Genomic DNA, 22371 nt, shown 5'->3' on the forward strand with positions numbered 1-22371 from the left:
TTTTTGGTTTGCTTTGTTTCTTTCCCCCCCCTATTTTTTTAGTAGTACTTCTCTCATTCTCCTTTTTTTCTTTTTATATATACTTTCCTCTTTATTTTATTTCATTTTTTTTCCTCTTTACTTTTTAAATTCTGTTTTTAATTTTTATACATTTTTTATGATTCCTATATAAAGGAAGTATTATTAATTAGGTTTTACAATGTGGCTAATTTGGTGGATTTTTGAGATTTTAATTGGTCTTCCTCCCCTTGATTGGAAGGTGTTGGTGCTTTTATTTTTTTTTATTTTTTTAAAAATTCTTTTTTAATGGGCACTTACTAATAAAAAAAGGTTAATAAATATATATGAAAATTGAAATGGAGGAGATGTGGAGAAATTTGAAATACTACAGCCTAATTAACTCGAGGCATTTAAAATTTGGATCAGCTTAAAAGATGTTTTAATAAATAGCATATTAATATAATATAATAAATCTGAGCAGCTATTTATTATCCAGATGTCAAAAGTAAAGGAGGTAGCATTGGATTTGTATACCGCAACTTTTAAAATTGAATTATTGATGTATTTAAGCAATTTGATGTTGTTGGTACTGTACATTGTACTGTGATTGGTGAGAAAATAAAAAATTTCTGTGAAAAAAAGAAAAAAGAAAGCGAGTAGACGTGGGGGACAGCCGGGGGGGGGGCTGCGTGGAATGCTGGCAAACATGGCAGTCATGCTCACCTGCCTCCCACGTGGCCTTCTGCTTGCCTGCCTTTGCAAGCTGGCCACAGGGACACTGGGAAGGCCATGTGGAAGGACTGCGGGCCACGGGGAATGGAGTAGGGAAGGCAGGCTGGGACAGTGAGGGGAGGCAGTGGCAGCTAGGTAGGCTGCAACTTTGCAGGTTTACCTGGCAGGCAGATCAGTTCTCCTGCAGGTTTTGACAAAGGGAGAGGGTTTTTTTGGCCTTTCACCTTATTCTTCCTGACTGAAAGAAACTATGATATTTTCAAATAAAGATCTGTGGGTGTTCTGCCCCCACTTACGAACGTATCAACACACACCATTTGAACGAACTTAATTTAGTCAATGAACTACTGCTAATAACTGGCTTAGCAGTGGACATACACACACAAATCAAGAAGCGATCCTTTCTTGCAAAAAGTCAGCTGCTACTTAATCTCCATTAGCAGCTGCAATAAGTTCAGCAAAGTCTTAACTCAAAGCAATGCAATTAGTTCTTGTTATCTCACGTAGTGTCCAAAGTGTCCAAAGGCTTGGCAAAATGCCCAGGAGTCTTTCTTGATAAGCAATCCGTGGAAGGACTGCGGGCCGCGGGGAATGGAGTAGGGAAGGCAGGCTGGGACAGTGAGGGGAGGCAGGGGCAGCTAGGTAGATCTGCCTGCAGGCAGATCAGGAGTGCAATGCTCCAGGCAGGCAAGCTGCAGAGCAGAGACTGAGCTGGGCAGGGCAAGCGAGTGAGTGAGCAGCAACCGGGGGATCAATTCAGGGGCGTGGCCAGCCAGTCGTAGCTACCAGCTCAGTGAATCACTAGTGCCCACCATTACCAGTACACATTTATTTATTTTATTTTATTTTATTTTATTTTATTATTTTATTTTATTTTATTTTATTTTATTTTATTTTATTTTATTTTATTTTATTTTATTTTATTTTATTTTATTTTATTTTATTTTATTTTATTTTATTTTATTTTATTTTATTTTATTTTATTTTATTTTATTTTATTTTATTTTATTTTATTTTATTTTATTTTATTTTATTTATTTATACTTGTATGCCGCCCCTCTCCGCAGACTCGGGGCGGCTAACAACAATAGTAAAAACAACATATAACAAATCTAATATTTAAAAAAATTTAAAAACCCTAATTTAAAAAACCCAAACATACACACAAACATACCATGCATAAATTGTATAGGCACATGAACTGGCCCGAACCAGTAGCATTTCACCCCTGAGCCACATGCCCTATAAAAAGTAATAGCCTCTGTCTTTGAAAGAGTTAATCACTTTAGAATAGTCCCTGGATGAAAATCTGAAGAAAGGATTTATTTACCCTTCTACATATCCAACGTCTGCTAATGTTTCTTGTAAAAAAAAAGCAAGATAATTCCTTGAGAATTGTACACAATTACAGACTTCTGAATTCTGTAACCATTAGCAACCACTATGCAATGCCTCATATTTCAGATCTGCCAAACCCCTCTTGAAGGCAGCCATTTTGAGGAAATTGGACTTAAGAGGAGATTACAATTTGATCTGAATGGAAGAGGTCCATGGAAATGCAACAGCCGTTCCCCTGTTAAAATTCAGATGACATCCTGATCTTTTTCAGAAGACCCACTCCGACACCAATCAACTTTTGAAGGAAGAAATTTAAATGCTGTGCTCAAGAGCAAACCACCCTGAAATATCTCTTTTGATCCCAAGCACTACTCAGGCATCCAGAACCCACCCGCACCTTTGCTCTGGAAATTGATGCTCTAGAATCGGTTCTCCTGCAGGTTTTGACAAAGGGGGAGGATTTTTTGGGCCTTTCACCTTATTCTTCCTGACTGAAAGAAACTATGATATTTTCAAATAAAGATCTATGGGTGTTCTGCCCCCAGTTACCAACGTATCAACACACACCATTTGAACGAACTTAATTTAATCAGTGAACCACTGCTAATAACTGGCTTAGCAGTGGACATACACACACAAATCAAAAAGCAACCCTTTCCTGCAAAACGTCTTCATTAGCAGATGCAATAAGTTCAGCTAAGTCTTAACTCAAAGCAATGCAATTAGTTATTGTTATCTCAGGTAGTGTCCAAAGGCTTGGCAAAATGCCCAGGAATCTTCTTTGATAAGCAATCCGAGGCAGAGAAACCGCCCTGAGTCTCCGGAGAGGGGCGGCATCCAATCCAACCAACCAACCAACCAACCAACCAATCAATCAATCAATCAATCAATCAATCAATCAATCAATAATAAACAAGGACTCACAAGACACTCAGGACAGATACAGGAGTCTAAACTGTTGTTTCCCCGAAGCCTTTGAGCTGCCTCTACTGTTCTCTACTCTAGGGGAGTGGTCAATTAACCCCCAGTCTTACTCCCGAGGAGACCTCCTCTGGAGTAACCATTCCTGTCTCTTGGCAGTTCTGTGGGCTCTTGCATCAAGAAGGAAAGAAGCCTCTTCTTCCTCATCACTGCTATGAAGTGCTGGAGGTTGTGAAGGCCCTGGCAGAACCTCTGCTTCTGGCACCAAGTTCTCGCCATCCTCCCCACTGTCCAGCTCAGGTGCCAGCTGCACAGGCTGCTGATGCATCACCAAGTCAGTCTCCTCCAGAACGGGATCTGCTATCAGCTGCACGGGATGCTGGTGGCTCAGAACAGTGGGATATAAAAGCAATATTCCAACAGTGGAGGTAATTCTTGGAGGAAGCAGCCCACCAAGAAAGTAGAGCACCTGCAGAAGGCTCAGACACTTACCCCATATCACATCAGGTGCACACATTTTCTCCACTTTTTTTGTGTCAACTATGTTTCTAGCTCATATAAAAAGCTGCTACACGCACTCTCATGCAAGATTAAATACGATATTCCCTGATCATCTCCTCCACCATGATCTTGAAGCTGCCCCCTTCCAGCCCCTCCCCACAAAAGGGTCAGAGAAATAGGCAGTAAATGGGTTGGATTGGATTGGTTTGCAACAACAAGACCCAAATGCCGGAGACCGAGATACCCGGGAGTCCCACCAGCCAATTTTTCTCCTTGTGACTGACGGATGCTCCTTTCACAATGCTCTTTTATATCTTCCTCTCAGGGAATAAATATTACGACTTATACCATGATAATAAAGCTGTGGGAAGTGCAGTAAGTATTCAAGACAATGCATCAATCAGAATGCAAAGAGTGAAGCCTGATGTCAAAGACAAGGCTTCATCCTGCTATGCCTGTGGCTGGGCTAGGACTGGGATGAATATGTCAGCTAGTTTGTTTCAACCGCTCTCCTTCCATCCTACACTATGAGATAGAGTTTCCCTGGATTTTATTATTGATATTTGTGCTGTAGCAAAAAGTAACATGACCTTTCTGGTGCTAATGAGTTTGTTTATTAAGATAAGTCAAGTCACTGATTTAGGAGACAGTATGACTCTTTTTAGAGCATGTTATTTCGGTTGCAGAACTTAATCAATCGTGTAATCTCAGATTATAGTACTCAGTTTACACCAATGTCCCTTCTCTTTTTACTGGACATTCATATTCAATCGATATCCTCTCATCATTTATAATTTAATGGACAACTGAAAAACATAAACATTTATTTACTTGAACAATATTAATAGTCCTCAATTTACAATCAGTCGCTTAGCAGCAGTTACAATGGACCCCTCCCCCACTATGACCTGGTTCTAATGTTCTAAAATCTGAGCCTCTCCTACATGGCCACATGACCACATAAATCTGCATTTATAGTTACCTGCAGTGTCCCGTGAGAAAATAATACTCCATAACAAACAACGAGTTGCTCTTGCTTTACAACTGTTGCATTCACGTAACGACTACTGATATGATGATGATATACAAGATGATATACAAAGATACTTGTAACACACAATGTGGCACCAATTACAAATTTAGTTAGAAATATATTAAATGAAGAAATAACAATTACAGAGTTAGAAAAAGCAATATAAAAACAAAAGAACAATAAAATACCAGGGCCAAATGGTATTCCAGCAGAATGTTACAAGGGATTACAGAAGTCATTAAAAGAATTATTATTGGTAACATTCAATGAGATTTTAAACAAAGGAGAAATATCTAAAACGTGGGCACAGACAACAATAATATTAATCCCCAAAGGTAAATCAGGAAAACAAAAGATACAAAATTACAGGCCAAATTTGCTATTGAACGTTGATTTCAAGATCTTTGTGACAATAATGGCTGAGAGATTTAAAAATATAATTAACAAACCGATCAAAACGGTTTCCTTCCAAAGAAACACATTAAAAACAACACGAGAGTGATTTTGGACATACAGTGATACCTTGTCTTATGAACTTAATTGGTTCCAAGATGAGGTTCATAAGGAGAAGTTTGTAAGACGAAACAATGTTTCCCATAGGAATCAATGGAAAAGCAATTAATGTGTGTGCAAGCCCAAAATTCACCCCTTTTGCCAGCCGAAGCACCTGTTTTCATGCTGGTGGGATTCCCTTGAGGTTCCCCTCTATGGGAAACCCCAACTCCAGATTTCCGCGTTTTTGCGATGCTGAAGGGGAATCCCAGCAGGGGAATCCCAGCATCGCAAAAACGGGCGCTTTACTGACAACGGAAGGTCTGAAGGTGGGGTTTCCCAACAAGGGGAACATTCGCCTGGCAACGGAAGTCCGGAGGCGGGGCATCCTAGTGGCGGCGGCGGGTTCATAAGGTGAAAATAGTTCGGAAGAAGAGGCAAAAAAAATCTTAAACCCCGGGTTCATGTCTCAAAAAGTTCATATGATAAGACAAGGTATCACTGTACTAGACAACTATGAAGTAAATCCAGGAAAACCTTAGGTATCATTTTCTTCGATGCCCAAAAGGCTTTCAACAATTTAAATTGGGATTTTCTTATAAATAAATTGGAAATGATGAATTTTGGCCAAAAATATATTGGAATGATCAAAACACTATATTTGAAACAAAAGGCCAGAATAATTATAAATTATGTCCACTGTCCCCCTTGTTATTTAAATTCACCCTAGAAATGCTTTTACATCAAATCAGGCAAAATCCAAATATTGAAGGACTGAAAGCTAAAGAACAAGAATACAAACTTCAGGCTTTTACAGACGAGTTGGTCTTTATTATAGAAAACCCATTAGAAATAGGACCAAAATTATTAAAAGAAATGAATATATTTGGAAAAGTAGCGGGTTTAAAAATTAACAAAAAGAAAACCAAAATAATAACAAAAAAATTACCAAATAAACAAATTCAAGAGTTAGAAGGAAAATTTGAAATCCAAGTCATCAAAAAAATTTAAATATTTAGTAATAATACTAACAGTTAAATGTACAATGATTAAGAAAAATAATTATATAGAACCAAATAAACAAATAGAAAAAGATTTGGAAAAATTGAATAAATTACCCATTTCGTTGATAAGGAAAATTGCCATCATTACAATGTCTATACTATCAAAATTAATGTACCTGTTCCAAACTATTCTGATTAAATTATACAGTGGAACCCCGACATAAGAGCTGCTCTACTTAAGAGCAATTCGAGATAAGAGCTGGGAGGGGAGAGATATTTTTGTTCTACTTACAAGCCCAAATTCGAGATACAAGCGCCAAGGAGCTGTCTCCTGAAGCCAAACGCTAACTTCCGCGTTCGGCTTCAGGAGACAGCTGCGAAGCGGCGCGCATGTTTTAAAAGTTGCAGCCGGCCTGGGGGGCTCGGGGGGGTGCTTGCAGCTTTCTTTCTTGCTCTTTTTCTTTCTCTCTTTTACCTTCCCTTCCTCTATTTCTTCTTTTCTTTCTCCTTCCCACCTTCTTCCCTCCCTCCCTCCCTTCACTCATTCCTCTCTTACTCTCCCCTTTCATAAGTTTCCTTGCTTCCTTCCTCTGTTCCTGTCCCTTCCCCCTTTCTTTCTTTCTTTCTTGCTCTTTTTCTTTCTCTCTTTTACCTTCCCTTCCTCTATTTCTTCTTTTCTTTCTCCTTCCCACCTTCTTCCCTCCCTCCCTCCCTTCACTCATTCCTCTCTTACTCTCCCCTTTCATAAGTTTCCTTGCTTCCTTCCTCTGTTCCTGTCCCTTCCCTCTTTCCTTCCTTCCTTCCCACCCTCCGTCCATTCATTCACCCATTCCTCTCTTGATCGCTTAAAGCCGGTCCCTGGTGCAAAAAGGGTTGGGGACCTCTGTCCTACAGGATTGGGTGGCAGAGAAGTTGAACATATGTAAATTTAAAAGTTTAAGAAAGTTTACAAGTTAAGTGAAAGAAACTTCATTATTCATTTATATGTACATGTACATTTCTTCATTAAAAACATGTCTTTCTGCATAATTTAGACTAACTTTGTGAGTTTTTTGAGGGCTGGAACCAATTAAAATTATTTACATTAATTCCTATGGGGAAAAGTCGTTCGAGATAAGAGCTGCTCGACTTAAGAGCCCAGGTCCGGAACGAATTAAACTCGTATCTCGAGGTACCACTGTATAACAAATATTTTGAAAGTTTAAATAGGATGATATTGAAGTTCTTGTGGGCAGGGAAAAAACCAAGAATTAAATTAAAATATTTGCAAGATAATAGAAAACAAGGGGGCTTTGGATTCTCTGATCTGGAAATGTACTACCAAGCAGCTGCATTACAATGGATAATGGACTGGATACAATTTAGTAATAAAAAGTCTGCAGAGAGGGGCAGCATACAAATCTAATAAATTAAAAGAATAATAACGAGGGACATGATCTACAGGTTGGATGGCATGGGTTGCTATGGAACAAGAAACATAAAAGACACTCCTATTTCCAAAATTATAATATTAGAGGATTATTAGTATAATTATTATACAAAATATGGGCTAAACTAAAGATCAACATTACAAAGAAATTCTGACTTAGTTCTCTAGTATGGAAGCAATAATTCACCCCAACACAATACACAAAATGGTTAGATATGCGGAAATCTTGGATACACAAGGAAACTTAAAAGATATCAAAACCCTAAAACAACAAGGAATTAAATTTGTTTGGTGGCCATATTATCAGATTAGATCTAGATTAAAAGAAGATAAAAGGAAAATCAGAATAGTAAAAGAGAAATCAGAATTAGATCAAATCTTATTGGGACCCAGGGGAAAATGATAACAAACATGTATAAATATTTACTAAATTATAACATGGAGGATATGATTAATTGGGCTAAGAATTTTTGATATAACATAAATTTGGATCAATGGGGAAAATTTGGAGTAAAAATTAAAAACAAAAGCAGCTTCATATAAGGACATGTTTTATAACATATATGATAGATGGTATTTATCACCAGTGAGATTGGCCAAAATGTATCAAAATATGAATCCCAAATGTTGGAAATGCCAACAGAAAAATGGATCATATTATCACATGGGGTGGACCTGCTCAATAATAAAAAAATGAAAAAAGATATACATCTGGCTTAAAGAAATAATAGAACAAAAAAATAATATGAGACCTGAAGTATTATTAATAGGGATATTGGATCAAAGATAGAAAAGAAACATTGGTATATTCATACCAATTGAGGATCTGGTAATTAGAAAAATATTAGAATGTGCAAAATGGAGCAAACTTACACTAAAATTACAGAATAAACAGGAAGAAGAATATTACACTGTGTAGGATAAATTTTATAATTGGATTGATGGAAAGAGAGAAATAAGATAAATGTAAATCAAACCAAAAAATGGAGAAACAGAAATGTAACTGTAAATATGTTTTCATGCTTAATGTTTTTGCTGTACATTCTTTTTTCTTTTTTGTTGTTATTGTGTTTTGTTTTTGTTTCCAAAAAACCCAAATTATATATATATGCCTGGCACAAAATTGGAAACATGGAGATGTATCATCCGATAATATAATTATTTTTTAAAAATTAGAATGTGCAGAATCAGATAAATTGACGATAGAATTAAATCAGAAAGGGGACTCCGAATATTTTGAAGTTTGGAATTATTTTACAACTGGCTGGAAAGAAAGAATAAAAAGAAAAAAGAAGATGTATAAATGTATATATTGATGTTTAGTTAAATAATGACTATAGGATTTCATAAGTTTGGATGTAGTGGATAGATATATTTACCAATAGATGCATAGATAAAAACTGTAAAGGAAATACGGTTTATATGAATCATATATAAATGAAAATTTAACATTAAGGCAATTTATCGTAGAAGTACCTAGGAGGTTTATATATATAAATATTTGTAAATGTCTTGTTTGTTTTGTTTAATGTTTGTTCATCTTTTTAATGTTTTTAATGTTTATATTCAATAAAATTATTATTATTTTTAAATGGTATTAGCTAGACTAAGCAGATCACCCATACCCACAGCCCATTCATCTCTCCTGGGCCCCTCAGTGAAGCAATAAAAATGCCAGTAAAACCATAAATAGGAAGACAAAGAAATGTTGAACACAAGGAGAATGAATATTTAGAGGCCAGGAAAATTATGGGAAGCAAGGACAAGGGAAATAAGAAAAGAAAGAGAAACATACAAAGTATCAGTGCAAACAGAATAAATAACAGATACCTTGCAAATGTCTATTTTATTATTTAGAAAATGTATTATAATAATGAGATAAACAAATAAATGTATAATGTATACTATTAAATGTAAGATGTTAAAGGATTAAGGATATACACAAAAGGTAACGAAGGTGGATTAAGATCTGTAAAACTGATTAAATCATGTGATAAATATTTGTGAAAACAATAAAGAAATTTTTAAAAAAAGAAAAGAAAAAGAAACACCAGATATTTATTACTGTTATAACACATGGTTTCTGTATTCTCAATAAACTTTTGTTTTTTGTTTAGCTCGAACTTCATTACTTCACTAACTCTGACACCATAACTTATAAGTATATTCTGATTTATATAAATCTATATAAATTATATAAATCTAAATCAATATAAATCTATACACATTTATATAAATCTATATAAATATACACGTGCATAAGTGTATCACATGCTTACCATCTCTGTCCTAATGTTCCTCTATTACTAGTAGCAATACCATGTATATAAACATTGTTATATCTTTGTATACTACCAATATGTACTTGACAAAAATAAATTAAAAAGAGGTTGCTTTCTCTGCCATTAGGCCATTTCTAGTCTCCAGTACATAAAAATAAATGGCAATTTATGCTTCTATGGGATGAGTATTCTGGACTGCATTACCCCATTAAATGAACTCATATAAGAGAATGTTTTGCTAGGAAGGTAACATGAGTGAATAATGGACAATAATGCAAGACAGTAACTGTGCATATAGCTTATAAAAACATGGGCTATATGAAGGAAAGATCTCTCAGATCATAGGAAATTAATCAATTTTCTCTCAAGCACCCCACAATAAGGGAAAATGGGACCCAAGGGCACCTCTACCCTTTTGACTCCTCCAAACACTGTTTCACCTGATTTCTTTATTTAAAGCATCTTTTAATTTAAATATAAAAAGGAACTTAGCCTATAGCAAAGTAAAGACCCTCTAATATTCACTTTATTTAAGCAATATACAGGTTTATTTGGTATTCTGCTCACCTACCCGGTAAAATAAAAAGTTGATTTTGAGGTAGTAGACAGAATTTGGGAGGCTAGGCTAGGGTAATGATGGAGATGTATCATAAATTTGCCTTATAGTAAATGTGTGTTTTATGATTGGTCTTTTAAAATGGAAGTGTCTCAGCGGACATTTGAAAACCATCGGAATTGTCAAAATCTCCATCTGTCAATTGCAAAAGGCCGCTTTACTGGGATCGGCAAATATAATTCGCCGCTACATCACGCAGTCCTAGGTGCTTGGGAAGCGCCCAACTGGTGATGAAATACGAAATCCAGCATAGTGATCTCGTTTGCTGTGTTGTATTTACATAATAATAATAATAATTTCAAATGTACCATATTCTTTGCCTGGCTGCTATACATTAAAACAAAATAACGACCAGGCAAAATTAATTTTCCAGTAGACCACAAACAGGAGATTCCTAAGAGAAATGAGTAAGAAGGTACAGGTGATATGAATTGGGTGCAAAAGACAAGATACATACAGCAGCCGTAGTGAATGGAGACCTTCAAATGCCAGTGAGGGGATACACTGCAGTGCATTGTAGCTGAGGATCCTAGGGGAAATTGGAGAGAGGCAGAAACAATTTAAACAATCACACGTTGTATAATTACATCCCATACATTGACTGTGTTCCTCTCCCCAGTATTTTGTAAGATGCACTAATAGGTAACTCACGGAAAAATCTTAAATATTTTGAATCAGAATCTCTCTCCCAATAAAAAAAAACCTCGAATAAATAAACCCCCCTTTGGACAGGATATAAATTGCAATTATAAAGGAGTAATAATAATTTTTTATAATAATAATTTATTGGATTTGTATGCCGCCCCTCTCCGTAGACTTGGGGCGGCTAACAACAATGATAAAAACAACATGTAACAATCCAATAATAAAAACAACTAAAAACCCTTATTATAAAATCAAACATACACACAAACATACCATGCATAACTTGTAATGGCCTAGCGGGAAGGAATATCTTAACTCCCCCATGCCTGGCAGTATAAATGAGTCTTGAGTAGTTTACGAAAGACAGGGAGGGTGGGGGCAGTTCTAATCTCCGGGGGGAGTTGGTTCCAGAGGGCCGGGACCGCCACAGAGAAGGCTCTTCCCCTGGGGCCCACCAAACGACATTGTTTTGTCGACGGGACTCGGAGAAGGCCAACTCTATGGGACCTTATCGGTCGCTGGGATTTGTGCGGTAGCAGGCAGTTCCGGAGGTAATCTGGTCCAATGCCATGTAGGGCTTTAAAGGTCATGACCAACAAAGTAGGAAACCTACTTTGCACAATAAAAAGCCATACAGCAGATACATTCATAAGTAAGTCTCTAAGTAAATCCACACAAACTCCTTGCCGTGGCACAAACACACTAACACTTTCCTAACAACATAACCTTATGCATCTGCCTGCATCTCAGTGACTCCCACAGCTGGCTAAAAGATTCTTTAAGATGCTGTGCTTACCCTAATATCCCACTTAAGGCACTGTATGCTGGCTATGTAGAGTGCATTAACGGGCATTCAGGAGGTGGCCTGACCTGCTTAGTGAAAGCAACCTTGTGGCTTCAATTACTTCTGCTGGTTTCCTGTGGGACCAGTCTCTTCAGTCCCCAATCTCTTTGTCCTCTCTAAGTCTTCTTTCGGTTGTAAGGAAAATTGGAATGCAACTTTTTGCCCACTGTTTTTTGGAAAAATGGGTGGGTGGGCTTGTTCAGCTAGATAGGGAAAAGTCCTGAAATTGACAAGCTCCTGCCTCACTTGATACTCCTTTCCATCAAATAGTGGTCAGTCAGCCACATTTGTGTGTGTGTGTGTGTTTTAAATTGGCCACTGGGGAAAGAAAAAACATTGTGGATGGAGTAATTAGAGCATTATTCCATTCCATTCTAAATGGAATCGGCTTTTTCTTAGATTATCTACGGTTGACCTATCCAGATTCCTAAGAGGTCAGTAAGGGGCGAGTACAAGTGCACTAGAGTGCCTTCCGTCCCCTGTCCTATTGCTCTCCTATATTATTATTATTCTTTTATTATTATTTATTAGCTTTGTATGTCGCCCCTCTCCGAAGACTCGGGGCGGCTAACAACAATATAAAAAGACAATGTAAACAAATCTAATATTAAAAGACAATCTAAAAACCCCCAATTTAAAGAACCACTCATACATACAAGCATACCATGTATAAATTCTATAAGCCTAGGGGGAAGGGAAATTTCAATTCCCCCATGCCTGACGACAGAGGTGGGTTTTAAGGAGCTTGCGAAAGGCAAGGAGGGTGGGGGCAACCCTGATATCTGGGAGGAGCTGGTTCCAGAGGGACGGGGCCGCCACTGAGAAAGCTCTTCTCCTGGGTCCCTATACCTTTCTTCTATTCCTATATCTCTTCTTCTATTCTTTCATTGATATGTTCTATTACTATACCTTCTTTTCTATTATTTCTTAGATATATTTTACTAAGAGTATCTCCTCTATAACCTTCATCATGTATTTTAATATGTGTATATAGATATATATATATACCCACTAAAACCTTCATTGTGTATTGGACAAAATAAATAAATAAATAAATGCTAGATGATGGTGGACAGCACTGTAATCATAGCCAGATCACAGGCCTTGGGTCTTTTTGTGCTAAAGATGGATAGAGAGCAGCTTAGCATGGGAACATGCTACAGAGGCAGCAAGATTTTGGATTTCCTGCTAGCTTTAGGGTAGAAGGGAACATGGCAAAAAGAGCTGAATGGATGTGGCCTTTGCTCAGGTTTTCACCACAGGAACCCAGTGACATCTGTCCCTGCAATCTGAAGTAGCACAACTCTTTTAGATTCGGCTCTGTTAGAAAACACTCACAAAGTGGTCAGTTGGCTCATATTGGTGAAGGAATTGTTGCTGAGGAAGCTGATCTTATTGTTGCTCAGGTCTCTGCAAAACAGAAGCACAGTGCTGGTTCTAATATCACTTTTAACTCAATCTTCCTTCCTTCCTCTCACTTCTCAAGCAAAAATCTACAATCCTTTGCAAACACAGTTCCAGGATATTTATCACGTATATTGATCAATCCGCTCTATGGTTTATCAGCACTCGCTATGCAACTGATTACATGACGTTGCGTGATGCAGTCCATTATTTAGCTGTATCTTATTCAAAATGGCAGAATTTCTCTTGTAAGAACCTGCATGTTTATTTGCTTTAAGAGAGTAGTATGACTAGGAAGACTAAGAAAATTGAATCTAAAAATGTTTACTAATAATAATTATTTCGTCTTAAGATTTTCCCATTTTCTGCCTTAAACATCATTTTGCACGATGTAAATGTTTCTATTTCTCTCCTCAGATGTTTTCTTATGGAGAATACAGAAGATAAGAGGTGACTACTTCTCTTGACGGTTTCTTCGTCTTTTCCGATCCCCTTCTGTTTCAATATACAGTGATACCTTGTCTTACAAACTTAATTGGTTCCGGGACGAGGTTCTTAAGGTGAAAAGTTTGTAAGACGAAACAATGTTTCCCATAGGAATCAATGGAAAAATGATTAATGCGTGCAAGCCCAAAATTCACCCCTTTTGCCAGCCGAAGTGCCCGTTTTTGCACTGCTGGGATTCCCCTGAGGCTCCCCTCCATGGGAAACCCCACCTCCGGACTTCTGTGTCTTTGCGATGCTGCAGGGGAATCCCAGTAAGGGAATACCAGCATCGCAAAAACGAGCGCTTCACTGGCAATAGAAGTCTGGAGGTGGGGTTTCCCAGCAAAGGGAGCATCAGTGAAATCGCAGCATCACAAAAACACCGAAGTCCTCGAAACCTCTGTGTTTTTGTGATGCTGCGATTTCACTGAGGCTCCCCTCACTGGGAAACCTCACCTCTGGACTTCCGTTGCCAGTAAAGCGCCTGTTTTTACGCTGCTGGGATTCCTCTGCAGCATCATAAAAACACAGAAGTCTGGAGATGGGGTTTCCCATGGAGGGGAACCTCAGGGGAATCCCAGCAGAACAAAAACGGGTGCTTCACTGGCAACGGAAGTCCAGAGGCGGGGCATCCCAGCGGCGGCGGCGGGTTTGTAAGGTGAAAATAGTTTATAAGAAGAGGCAAAAAAACCTTAAACCCCGGGTTTGTATCTTGAAAAGTTTGTATGACGAGGCGTTTGTAAGACGAGGTATCACTGTACATAATTCTATAGCATTCAATGCTTTTAGTAAAATATTGTTTTTGCTAATTACTGAAAAAAAGAATATGAAAGATCTTAACAGAGAAATTTTAACAGATTAACACAGTGTTTCCCAACCTTGGCAACTTGAAGATATCTGGACTTCAACTCCCAGAATTCCCCAGCCAGCATTCGCCGGCTGGGGAATTCTGGGAGTTGAAGTCCAAATATATTCAAGTTACCAAGGTTGGGAAACACTGGATTAACAGAGTTGGAAGGAGCCTTGCAGGTCATCTAGTCCAACCTCTTGCACAATCAGGAGACCCTTATATCTGCCTCCACCTAGAATAGAACTTACAATCTCCTGATTGTGAGGCAAGAGCTCCCCCTTTAGGCCACAGCTTGATAAATCAAGAGGGCAGTCTGGCCTTATGTTTTACTTTTGTTTATAACTATGGGAAGCTTCCCTGGCATATTAGTAACATCATGATCACCTGCTTCTACTAAGAGCTGCTATATATCCCTTTATCTTCTGCACCAGCTTAAATTTGTAGCACTACATCTATTAACAACCCATTGATGTCTCTTCCTATTTATTCCTTGTCCAATTAGATATGCAGCAAAGGAAACCAGCTCACACCTACTCATCTCGAGTCAGCAAGTAGGAGAAAATGGACCTAGATTATGGTGAAGATCTTAGCAGTTTTCAGAACATCCTAGAAGGTGTTGTGATTAGTGTTGGGCGAACCGAACCTGCAAAGTTTGGGCTCGTGCCGAACTTTGCAGTGTTCAGTATGCCGAACCCGAATTTTTTAAAAGTTTGGGTAAAGTTCAGGTTCGGGTTTGGCCGAACACTGCAAAACGCCGCCTCCCGGAAGGAGAGTGGGGAAATCCCACACCACAAGCAAAAGGAGGGATTCCGTGGGCGGGGCTTTGTTGTCACGGAGACTACTTCCTGGTCGGCCAAAACGGGGAGGAAGGAGTCTCAATGACATCAAAGCCCCGCCCCTGGAATCCCTTTGTGGGATTTCCCACTTGCTTTTGCTTGCAGCACCACTGTGGGCATCCTTTTCTGTAAAAATAAAAGGAACCCGAACCCAAACTTTACCCGAACTTTTAAAAAATTCGGGTTTGGCATGCCGAAAACTGCAAAGTTCAGCACAAACCCGAACTTTGCAGGTTCGTTTTGCCCAACACTAATCATAATACTCTCTAGAATGTTCTGAAAACTGCTAAGATCTTCACCATAATCTAGATCCATTTTCTCCAACTTGCTGACTCGAGATGAGTAGGTGTGAGCTGGTTTCCTTTGCTATTTATTTTTACAGAAAAGGACACTGCAGCGGCTTGCTGCAAGCAAAAGTTCAGGTTCGGGTTCGGGTTTGGCGAACTTACCCAAACTTCACGGCAAAGTTCAGGTGAGTTTGCCGAACCCGAACTTCGTTGGGTTCGCCCAACACTAGTTATGATCCTTATATTTAATCTAACATCTCAAGGAAAGACCAGTGTATGTTTCATCAGATGAGTAACTTTTTAGAGCTTCTTGGACACTTACACCAGCTGCAAGTAACGGAAGGTGGAGAGTTGTCCTGGAATAAGGATGAATTGGTTGCCATCCAAATAGCTGCAAGAATAGTAAAAATGTGCATCAGAAATCACAACTGAACTGATAAAAGGGCAGAGTTCAAGAGCTCCATGTGCAAAATGTATAATACAAAGGCATATCCCCTTGTCTTCTTATTGCTTTTCAGGTAGTTGATTAACATTACAAAGCTATGCATTGATAATTGTGGCCCTTTCTGCAAGCCACAGATTCACTATTTGCAGATGATAAACCAGAATGACCAACTTGATACCCCAATAAATACATTTGCCACACAGAAATAATTCAAAATATCCAAAAATATATTTTAATATTTTTCCATATTAAATGGCAGAAAAATTGCAAATATTGTGCATCTCAAGAGACTAGATGCATTAGTCAGTTTGCTGCTCCAAATCCAGAAAGTAAAACCTGAGCAGCCCCAATAGTTCTTCCAAAATTTGCTAGTCACATATGTCATTTTAATATGATTTAAAGAAAACCATTAAATACATGGAAAACAATTGTATTACCTGGATTTAACTAATATAATGTCTTCTAAAAGAAATTAGGTTTTGTACTGATTCCACGCATATTTATGTTTTACTTTTGGGGACTCCAATCATTAGCACAGTGATGGTAAACCTATGGCATGCATGTCAGAGGTGGCATACAGAACCCTCCCTGTGGGCACATGTGCCATTGCCAGCTGCTCTTCTGGTTTTCAGTGCAGCTGGTTTTTGCAGGTGCCAGAGCACCAGAAATGGCTGGAAAACGACCTGGAAAATGGCCAAAAATGGCCAAAAAAGGCAATTTTGGGGGGCATTTTCCAGGCCATTTTTTGGCTGTTTTTGGTCCTTTTTATGGCCGCTTTGGCCCAAAAATGGCCTGAAAACCAGCCTGAAAATTGGCCACCAGACAGCCCAATAACCCGCCTGAAAACAGCCCCCAAATGGCTTGAAAGCAGTCTGAAAAGAGCCTGAAACAGACATATATATGCTCTAGCCAGCTGGTCTTCAGATTTCTAGTATTCTGGCATGCACGAAGACCAGCTGGCCGGCATACAGACTGGCCAATCGATCTTCAGGTTTATGGCGCTCTGGCCTGCAGACATCCACAAGCATGCCTGTGTGTTCCTGTTTGGGCACTCAGTGCTGAAAAGGTTCGTCATCACCACCCTAGCTCCACCTCAAAACCAAGGGTAAGTTGTGCTAACCATTTTATCCAAATGTACAAAGTGTACAAAGTATCAGTTCTCATAATGCTCCTTCCAGTCGATATCCTACCAGGGGTGGGAGGCAGGCAGGACGGGGTGGAAATGAAGTTTTGTGCCCAGCTCTAGCTGACTATCCCCTAATCCCATCCTCCTCCTCTTCCTCGGAAAGTGACAGGGAGACCAGCACCGGCAGGAGTTGCAGGGGGCCCATTTCCTCCCTCCTCTTTACTCAACAGCTGATCGGCACCCATTCTTAGCTACCCAGCCTGAGGTGGGGGGGGCCACCCAGGAAGGAGAGTGCGGGAAACGCGAAGCAAATTGTCACCCCAGCGAGCGACACTAGTGAGGTTGTAAGTCAAGGACTTAACAGTTCACTTGAACGATGATGATCGTTCAATCCACTCCCACCTGGTAACATGGCCGCCAAGCCACTCCTACCCAGTCACATGACCACTAAGTCACACCCACAAAATAAGCCACACCCCACAGTGTGGCAGTAAAAATCTTGGCTGCCCATTACTGTATCCTATGTATCTGTACTCACAGCTCAGTCACATTCTTGGGTATCCCTTTTGGAAGGCTTTTCAGGTGCTTATTGCTGCAGCGAACTACTGTGTCTAGGCAGGTGCACTCCTGGGGGCACTGAGGACGTGGGAAACAGACGGTCTCCTCCTGACCTGTCAAAGGATAAGCCAAGGAGAATGCAATGTGACACTCCAGATATAAACATTGTCTCAAATCTTTGCAAGAAATTCTGGATTTCTATTAGTATGTAGGTCTTCCAGAGTCAGAAATATCAGGAACAATTAGAATTTGGGATGTTAATCAACTGATGTGATCATTCGAAATGACAATTTTATGAGAAGTGATGGAAAGGTCTGTTTTGAAACGGTGCCTTTGTATTGATTTACAAGAATGTTTCAAGGCAGAGAAGTACACTCAAAAAGCTAAGTTACTGTGATTAATTTATTCTGGGTCACAGCCTTCCCTACCAATGCTCCACACAAAGGCTATGTTGAAAGCAGCTACTGCATTGGATAAAGGCCAATAACATACAGATGCTTGCCAAATCCACATGATTTATTCCTTTAGTGAATCAGTATTATCATAAAATATTTTTTGCATCAGGATATTTCATTTATTTAATCTGGATGGTTAAACACCATAGCTAATTAAATTGCCTTGCCTTTAACCAATGTTTCAAGCTTAAAATCAGTAAACACAACTCTAGGAACCATTACATAATTAGAAATCCATGCCTATTCAGCAAAAATAACATTTCAACTAATTTGTGGCTTGAAGATACTGGATAGATTTTCAATACTTCGGTGCTACCCTTCAATACTTAGTTTCTATATATCTAAATGGCACAGAGTTGTGTAGACCATATTAAAATAGTTGGTTATGCACATGTATTTGTAACTGAGAGAGCCAAGGTGAACACTGAAATATGGTAATTTCCATCAAAAGAGTAGGAAGAGTGCAGAAAACTGTACAATTGTCCCACAAATTGCAGCTCTCAGAATGTCTCCACCAAGTGCCCAAAGGAATTTGAAGTTAGTCATTGCCTGTAACTCCGCTGTACTTCTTGCCTCATTGGCACATGTAGTTTTTTGTGGTTTTCATCATAGCCTTTTCTGCTCTTCCCACTTCAGTCAATGCAAAGTGTGAATTGTTTTTGCACCTTTGGAATGACTTGCTCAAGTTAGACCACTAGAGGTCTGGCACATTAAAAGTGAAGGAAAACTAAATCAGTTATCATTTCAATGTAAAATTCAACGTTTTCCTAACCTATATGCAGACAAAAAGCAATTGCTGTTAATGGATATTTATGATTTTTCTGATACTCTGATGTAATTTTCTGAAGAAAAGATTCATACAAAAATAGTTTGCTGATTGGGACAGGTTAAAAAATCTGGCAGGAAAAGGCACTCAAAAATGTGTATATTAGTAAAAGTTCCATGACATATGCATATTAAAAGAAACTACTTGGAAAAATTAGTAGACTGAGCAGAATATATATGTTATTTAGCTTTGTACATCAAAATGTGCAAACTGATATATACATAGAACTGAACTATGATTCAAAAGTAAATATCTAAGTAAAATATGTTGAAATACAGAATGAGTCTGTACATTATATTGCAGTGTCTGTTTATGTGAGTGCCCTATGCTATTTTAGATTTACAACAAAACAATTATTCATTTCAATTCATTCAGAGAAATGGGATAAAGAAGTCAGTTAGAGCTTTGCATCATATTTAAGTGTGATTCTTTATTAATCTTTCAGAAGACACAAAATGATTTGGTGCACATATATAAAAAAGCTCACGGTGTAAAACTTGCATATTTGCTTTGTTGTCCTTGCTATTACCCAAAATCTGAGAGCCCATAAGTTACCTTCCTCACACCTGAAGTCGGGGAAGGCAACATCCTGCAGTGGGATTTGGCGCAGAAAATCTGGATTGTGGCAACGTGGATTCCCAGTCACAACTTTCCTCTTGCGAAGCCAATCACCCAGCCAAGCCAGATGGCAATTGCAATTGAAGGGGTTAGCCAGTAGGTTCCTGGGTTCAAAGATTATGTAAATATTAGCAATATGCAAAATAGTTTCTTAGCAACATCCCATGTTTTGAAACAGTGATAAATGCCTATTTCAGCATTTCAAACAGGGTCCCCAGCTGAAGTGAAGAGAACCATTCTCTTGAAGGAAAATTGCCTCTTGTCTAGTCATGACTCCAGAGATGTGGCTCTTTACAAACAGTTCTCTGATAATTATTCTAAGTTTAAAATGGGAACACCCTGGAACCTGGGTCAGTCCATGATGGAAGCACATTTCTGAGACCAGAGAATAGTTTGGGAAGGAAGAATAAAATAAAAATCCAGGAGAAACTAAAAATTAAAATTAAAAATTAAACTAAAAATTCCCTTCCTCACAACTCACAGAGTAGAGAGTGATTGCAATGTATCAAAAGCCCCCGGTGAGATAATGCTGATCTGGTTGTCATACAAGGAGAGAAGGCGCACATTGCGCAGCCCAGTGAAGCTGTCATTGTGAATACAGTTGATGCGATTGTTTCTCAGCATCCTGGGGAGAAAAGAGAAGATTTCATTTTATATTCTGCTCGCAACAGAATACCTTATGCCACCAGACTTGAAATTTTGGGCTTAGACAGCTTAGAACTATGTCGCCTTCAGTCTGACCTAAACATAGTGCATAAAATTATCTGCTGCAACGTCCTTCCTCTCAATGACTACTTCAGCTTTAACCACAACAATGCACGAGCACACAATTGATACAAACTTAAAGTAAACTGCTCCAAATTCGGTTGCAGAAAATACGACTTCAGCAATAGCGTGGTCAATGGTTTTATGTATGGTTTGTTAGATTGTGTGATTGTTTTAAAGGGGTTTTAAACTGTTTTATAACATTATATTTGTACATGTTGTATTATTGTTGTGAGCCGCTCCGAGTCCTCGGAGACGGGTGGCATACAAATCTAATAAATTATAATTATAATTAATGCCTAGAATGCACTACCTGACTCTGAGATTTCATCCCCAAACCCCCAAAACGTTAACCTTAGACTTTCTACTGTTATGCTCACCCCATTCTTAACAGGCACCAGCATGCCTACTATCTCTGTCCTAATGTTCCCTTTTATTCCTATTCATTTCATGTATTTAAATCATGTATATACGATGTCTAATATGTGCTTGAGAAATAAATAAAATAAATTGTTTTAAAAAGATGCGAAGAAGCCATTTTGCAGTAACAATTATTTAGTTGTCAGCAAGGAGCATCAATATTCTGCAAAATGGTACTCTTCCTTTCTACTATTCCCAGTTAAGAGGTGACTTACAGTGTCCGCAGCCCATCCAAGCCCCGGAACATGGAACTGCGCACTGACTCCAGCTGGTTAGCAGTCAAATGTAACTCGCTCACTGAGGCTGCCCCCTCAAAGGCCCCGTCCTCAATCTCCGAGACTTTGTTGTTGCTCAAATTTCTAGGAAAGCAAAGAGCAGGGAGTCAATATAGGAAGGGTTGCATCTCAGTTCACTGTGACTTCAACCGTAACAAAAGAAGATCAGTTGCAATAGATCCAATGCTGGAAGTGTGTTTCATTTAGCAGCTTTCAATTCTCCCCCTAGATTACTGCTGCACTGACCTGACCAATTGTCAAAAATTTTAGGCCTAATTTTGCAACCTCAAGCAGATTGCTGAGAGATTGATTGGAGTCTAGGTATCTTGGCATCTGTTTCCTGAAGAATAACAATAGCTAAAATAGCCATGTATTACTTCCACTATCAGAAGGAATATGTCTCCTAAAATTGGTAGGCCATGTGAGCAGGATGGTGCTATTGCACAACGCCCTTCTTGTCGACGTCCTATAGGTAAGGAGATAGCAGATGGATCCAGCATACCCTGTTTCCCTGATAATAAGTCACCCCAGAAAGTAAGACATAGGAGAGGTTTCGTAGAATTGCCTAATATAAGGCATCCCCTGAAAGTAAGACGTAGGAGACGTGTCGTTTCGTAGCATTCCCGAACAGAACATATATAACACTGCTGTCCATAAATTTCATGCCAAAACGCTGCATCAATCAGATTTAAAACACATCCAAAACGCATCCATCATGCGGCTGTGTGTTTGGATGTGTTTTTGCTGCAGCAGGATACAGGATACAATTCACTGGAAAAAAAAATAAGAAAACAAGACATAGCACATCATTGGGAGAAAAAATTAATGTAAGATGCTGTCTTATTTTCAGGGAAACACGATAGTTGTTTATATCCATTTGTACCAATGCCTGCAGGAACTTTTTGACAGCTCTTCTCTGCCACATCTTTTAAAAACATTGCTATGTTGCAAAGTCCACTCCAAAATTCTATACTTATTTATTTATTTATTTATTTATTTATTTATTTATTTATTTATTTATTTATTTATTTATTTTGTCCAATACACAATACATATTGAAGAGGATAGACATGAAGTATTATATATAAAGAAAAGATATATAAGTAGAGGAGAAGATATATGTAAGGAAGAAAAGATATATGATATATGATATATGAGATAAGGAGAGACAATTGGACAGGGG

The 22371-nt window shown here is 38.5% G+C and overlaps 1 protein-coding gene across 3 annotated transcripts in view; it reads right to left on the reverse strand.

Annotated features, from left to right (window-relative positions):
• Nucleotides 1-22371, reverse strand: part of SLIT1 (slit guidance ligand 1) — a 204654-nt gene that overhangs the window by 26965 nt on the left and 155318 nt on the right. For all 3 annotated transcript variants that reach the window (XM_070752899.1, XM_070752898.1, XM_070752900.1), the window contains 7 exons: nucleotides 21129-21272; nucleotides 20210-20353; nucleotides 19666-19832; nucleotides 17810-17942; nucleotides 16023-16091; nucleotides 13176-13247; nucleotides 10806-10877 (listed from right to left, as the gene is read on the reverse strand). In XM_070752899.1, coding sequence (XP_070609000.1) covers nucleotides 10806-10877; nucleotides 13176-13247; nucleotides 16023-16091; nucleotides 17810-17942; nucleotides 19666-19832; nucleotides 20210-20353; nucleotides 21129-21272 — 801 coding nt within the window. The remainder of the gene's footprint in view (nucleotides 1-10805; nucleotides 10878-13175; nucleotides 13248-16022; nucleotides 16092-17809; nucleotides 17943-19665; nucleotides 19833-20209; nucleotides 20354-21128; nucleotides 21273-22371) is intronic.

This window comes from Erythrolamprus reginae, chromosome 5 (assembly GCF_031021105.1).
Source record: "Erythrolamprus reginae isolate rEryReg1 chromosome 5, rEryReg1.hap1, whole genome shotgun sequence".
Lineage (NCBI taxonomy): Eukaryota > Metazoa > Chordata > Lepidosauria > Squamata > Dipsadidae > Erythrolamprus > Erythrolamprus reginae.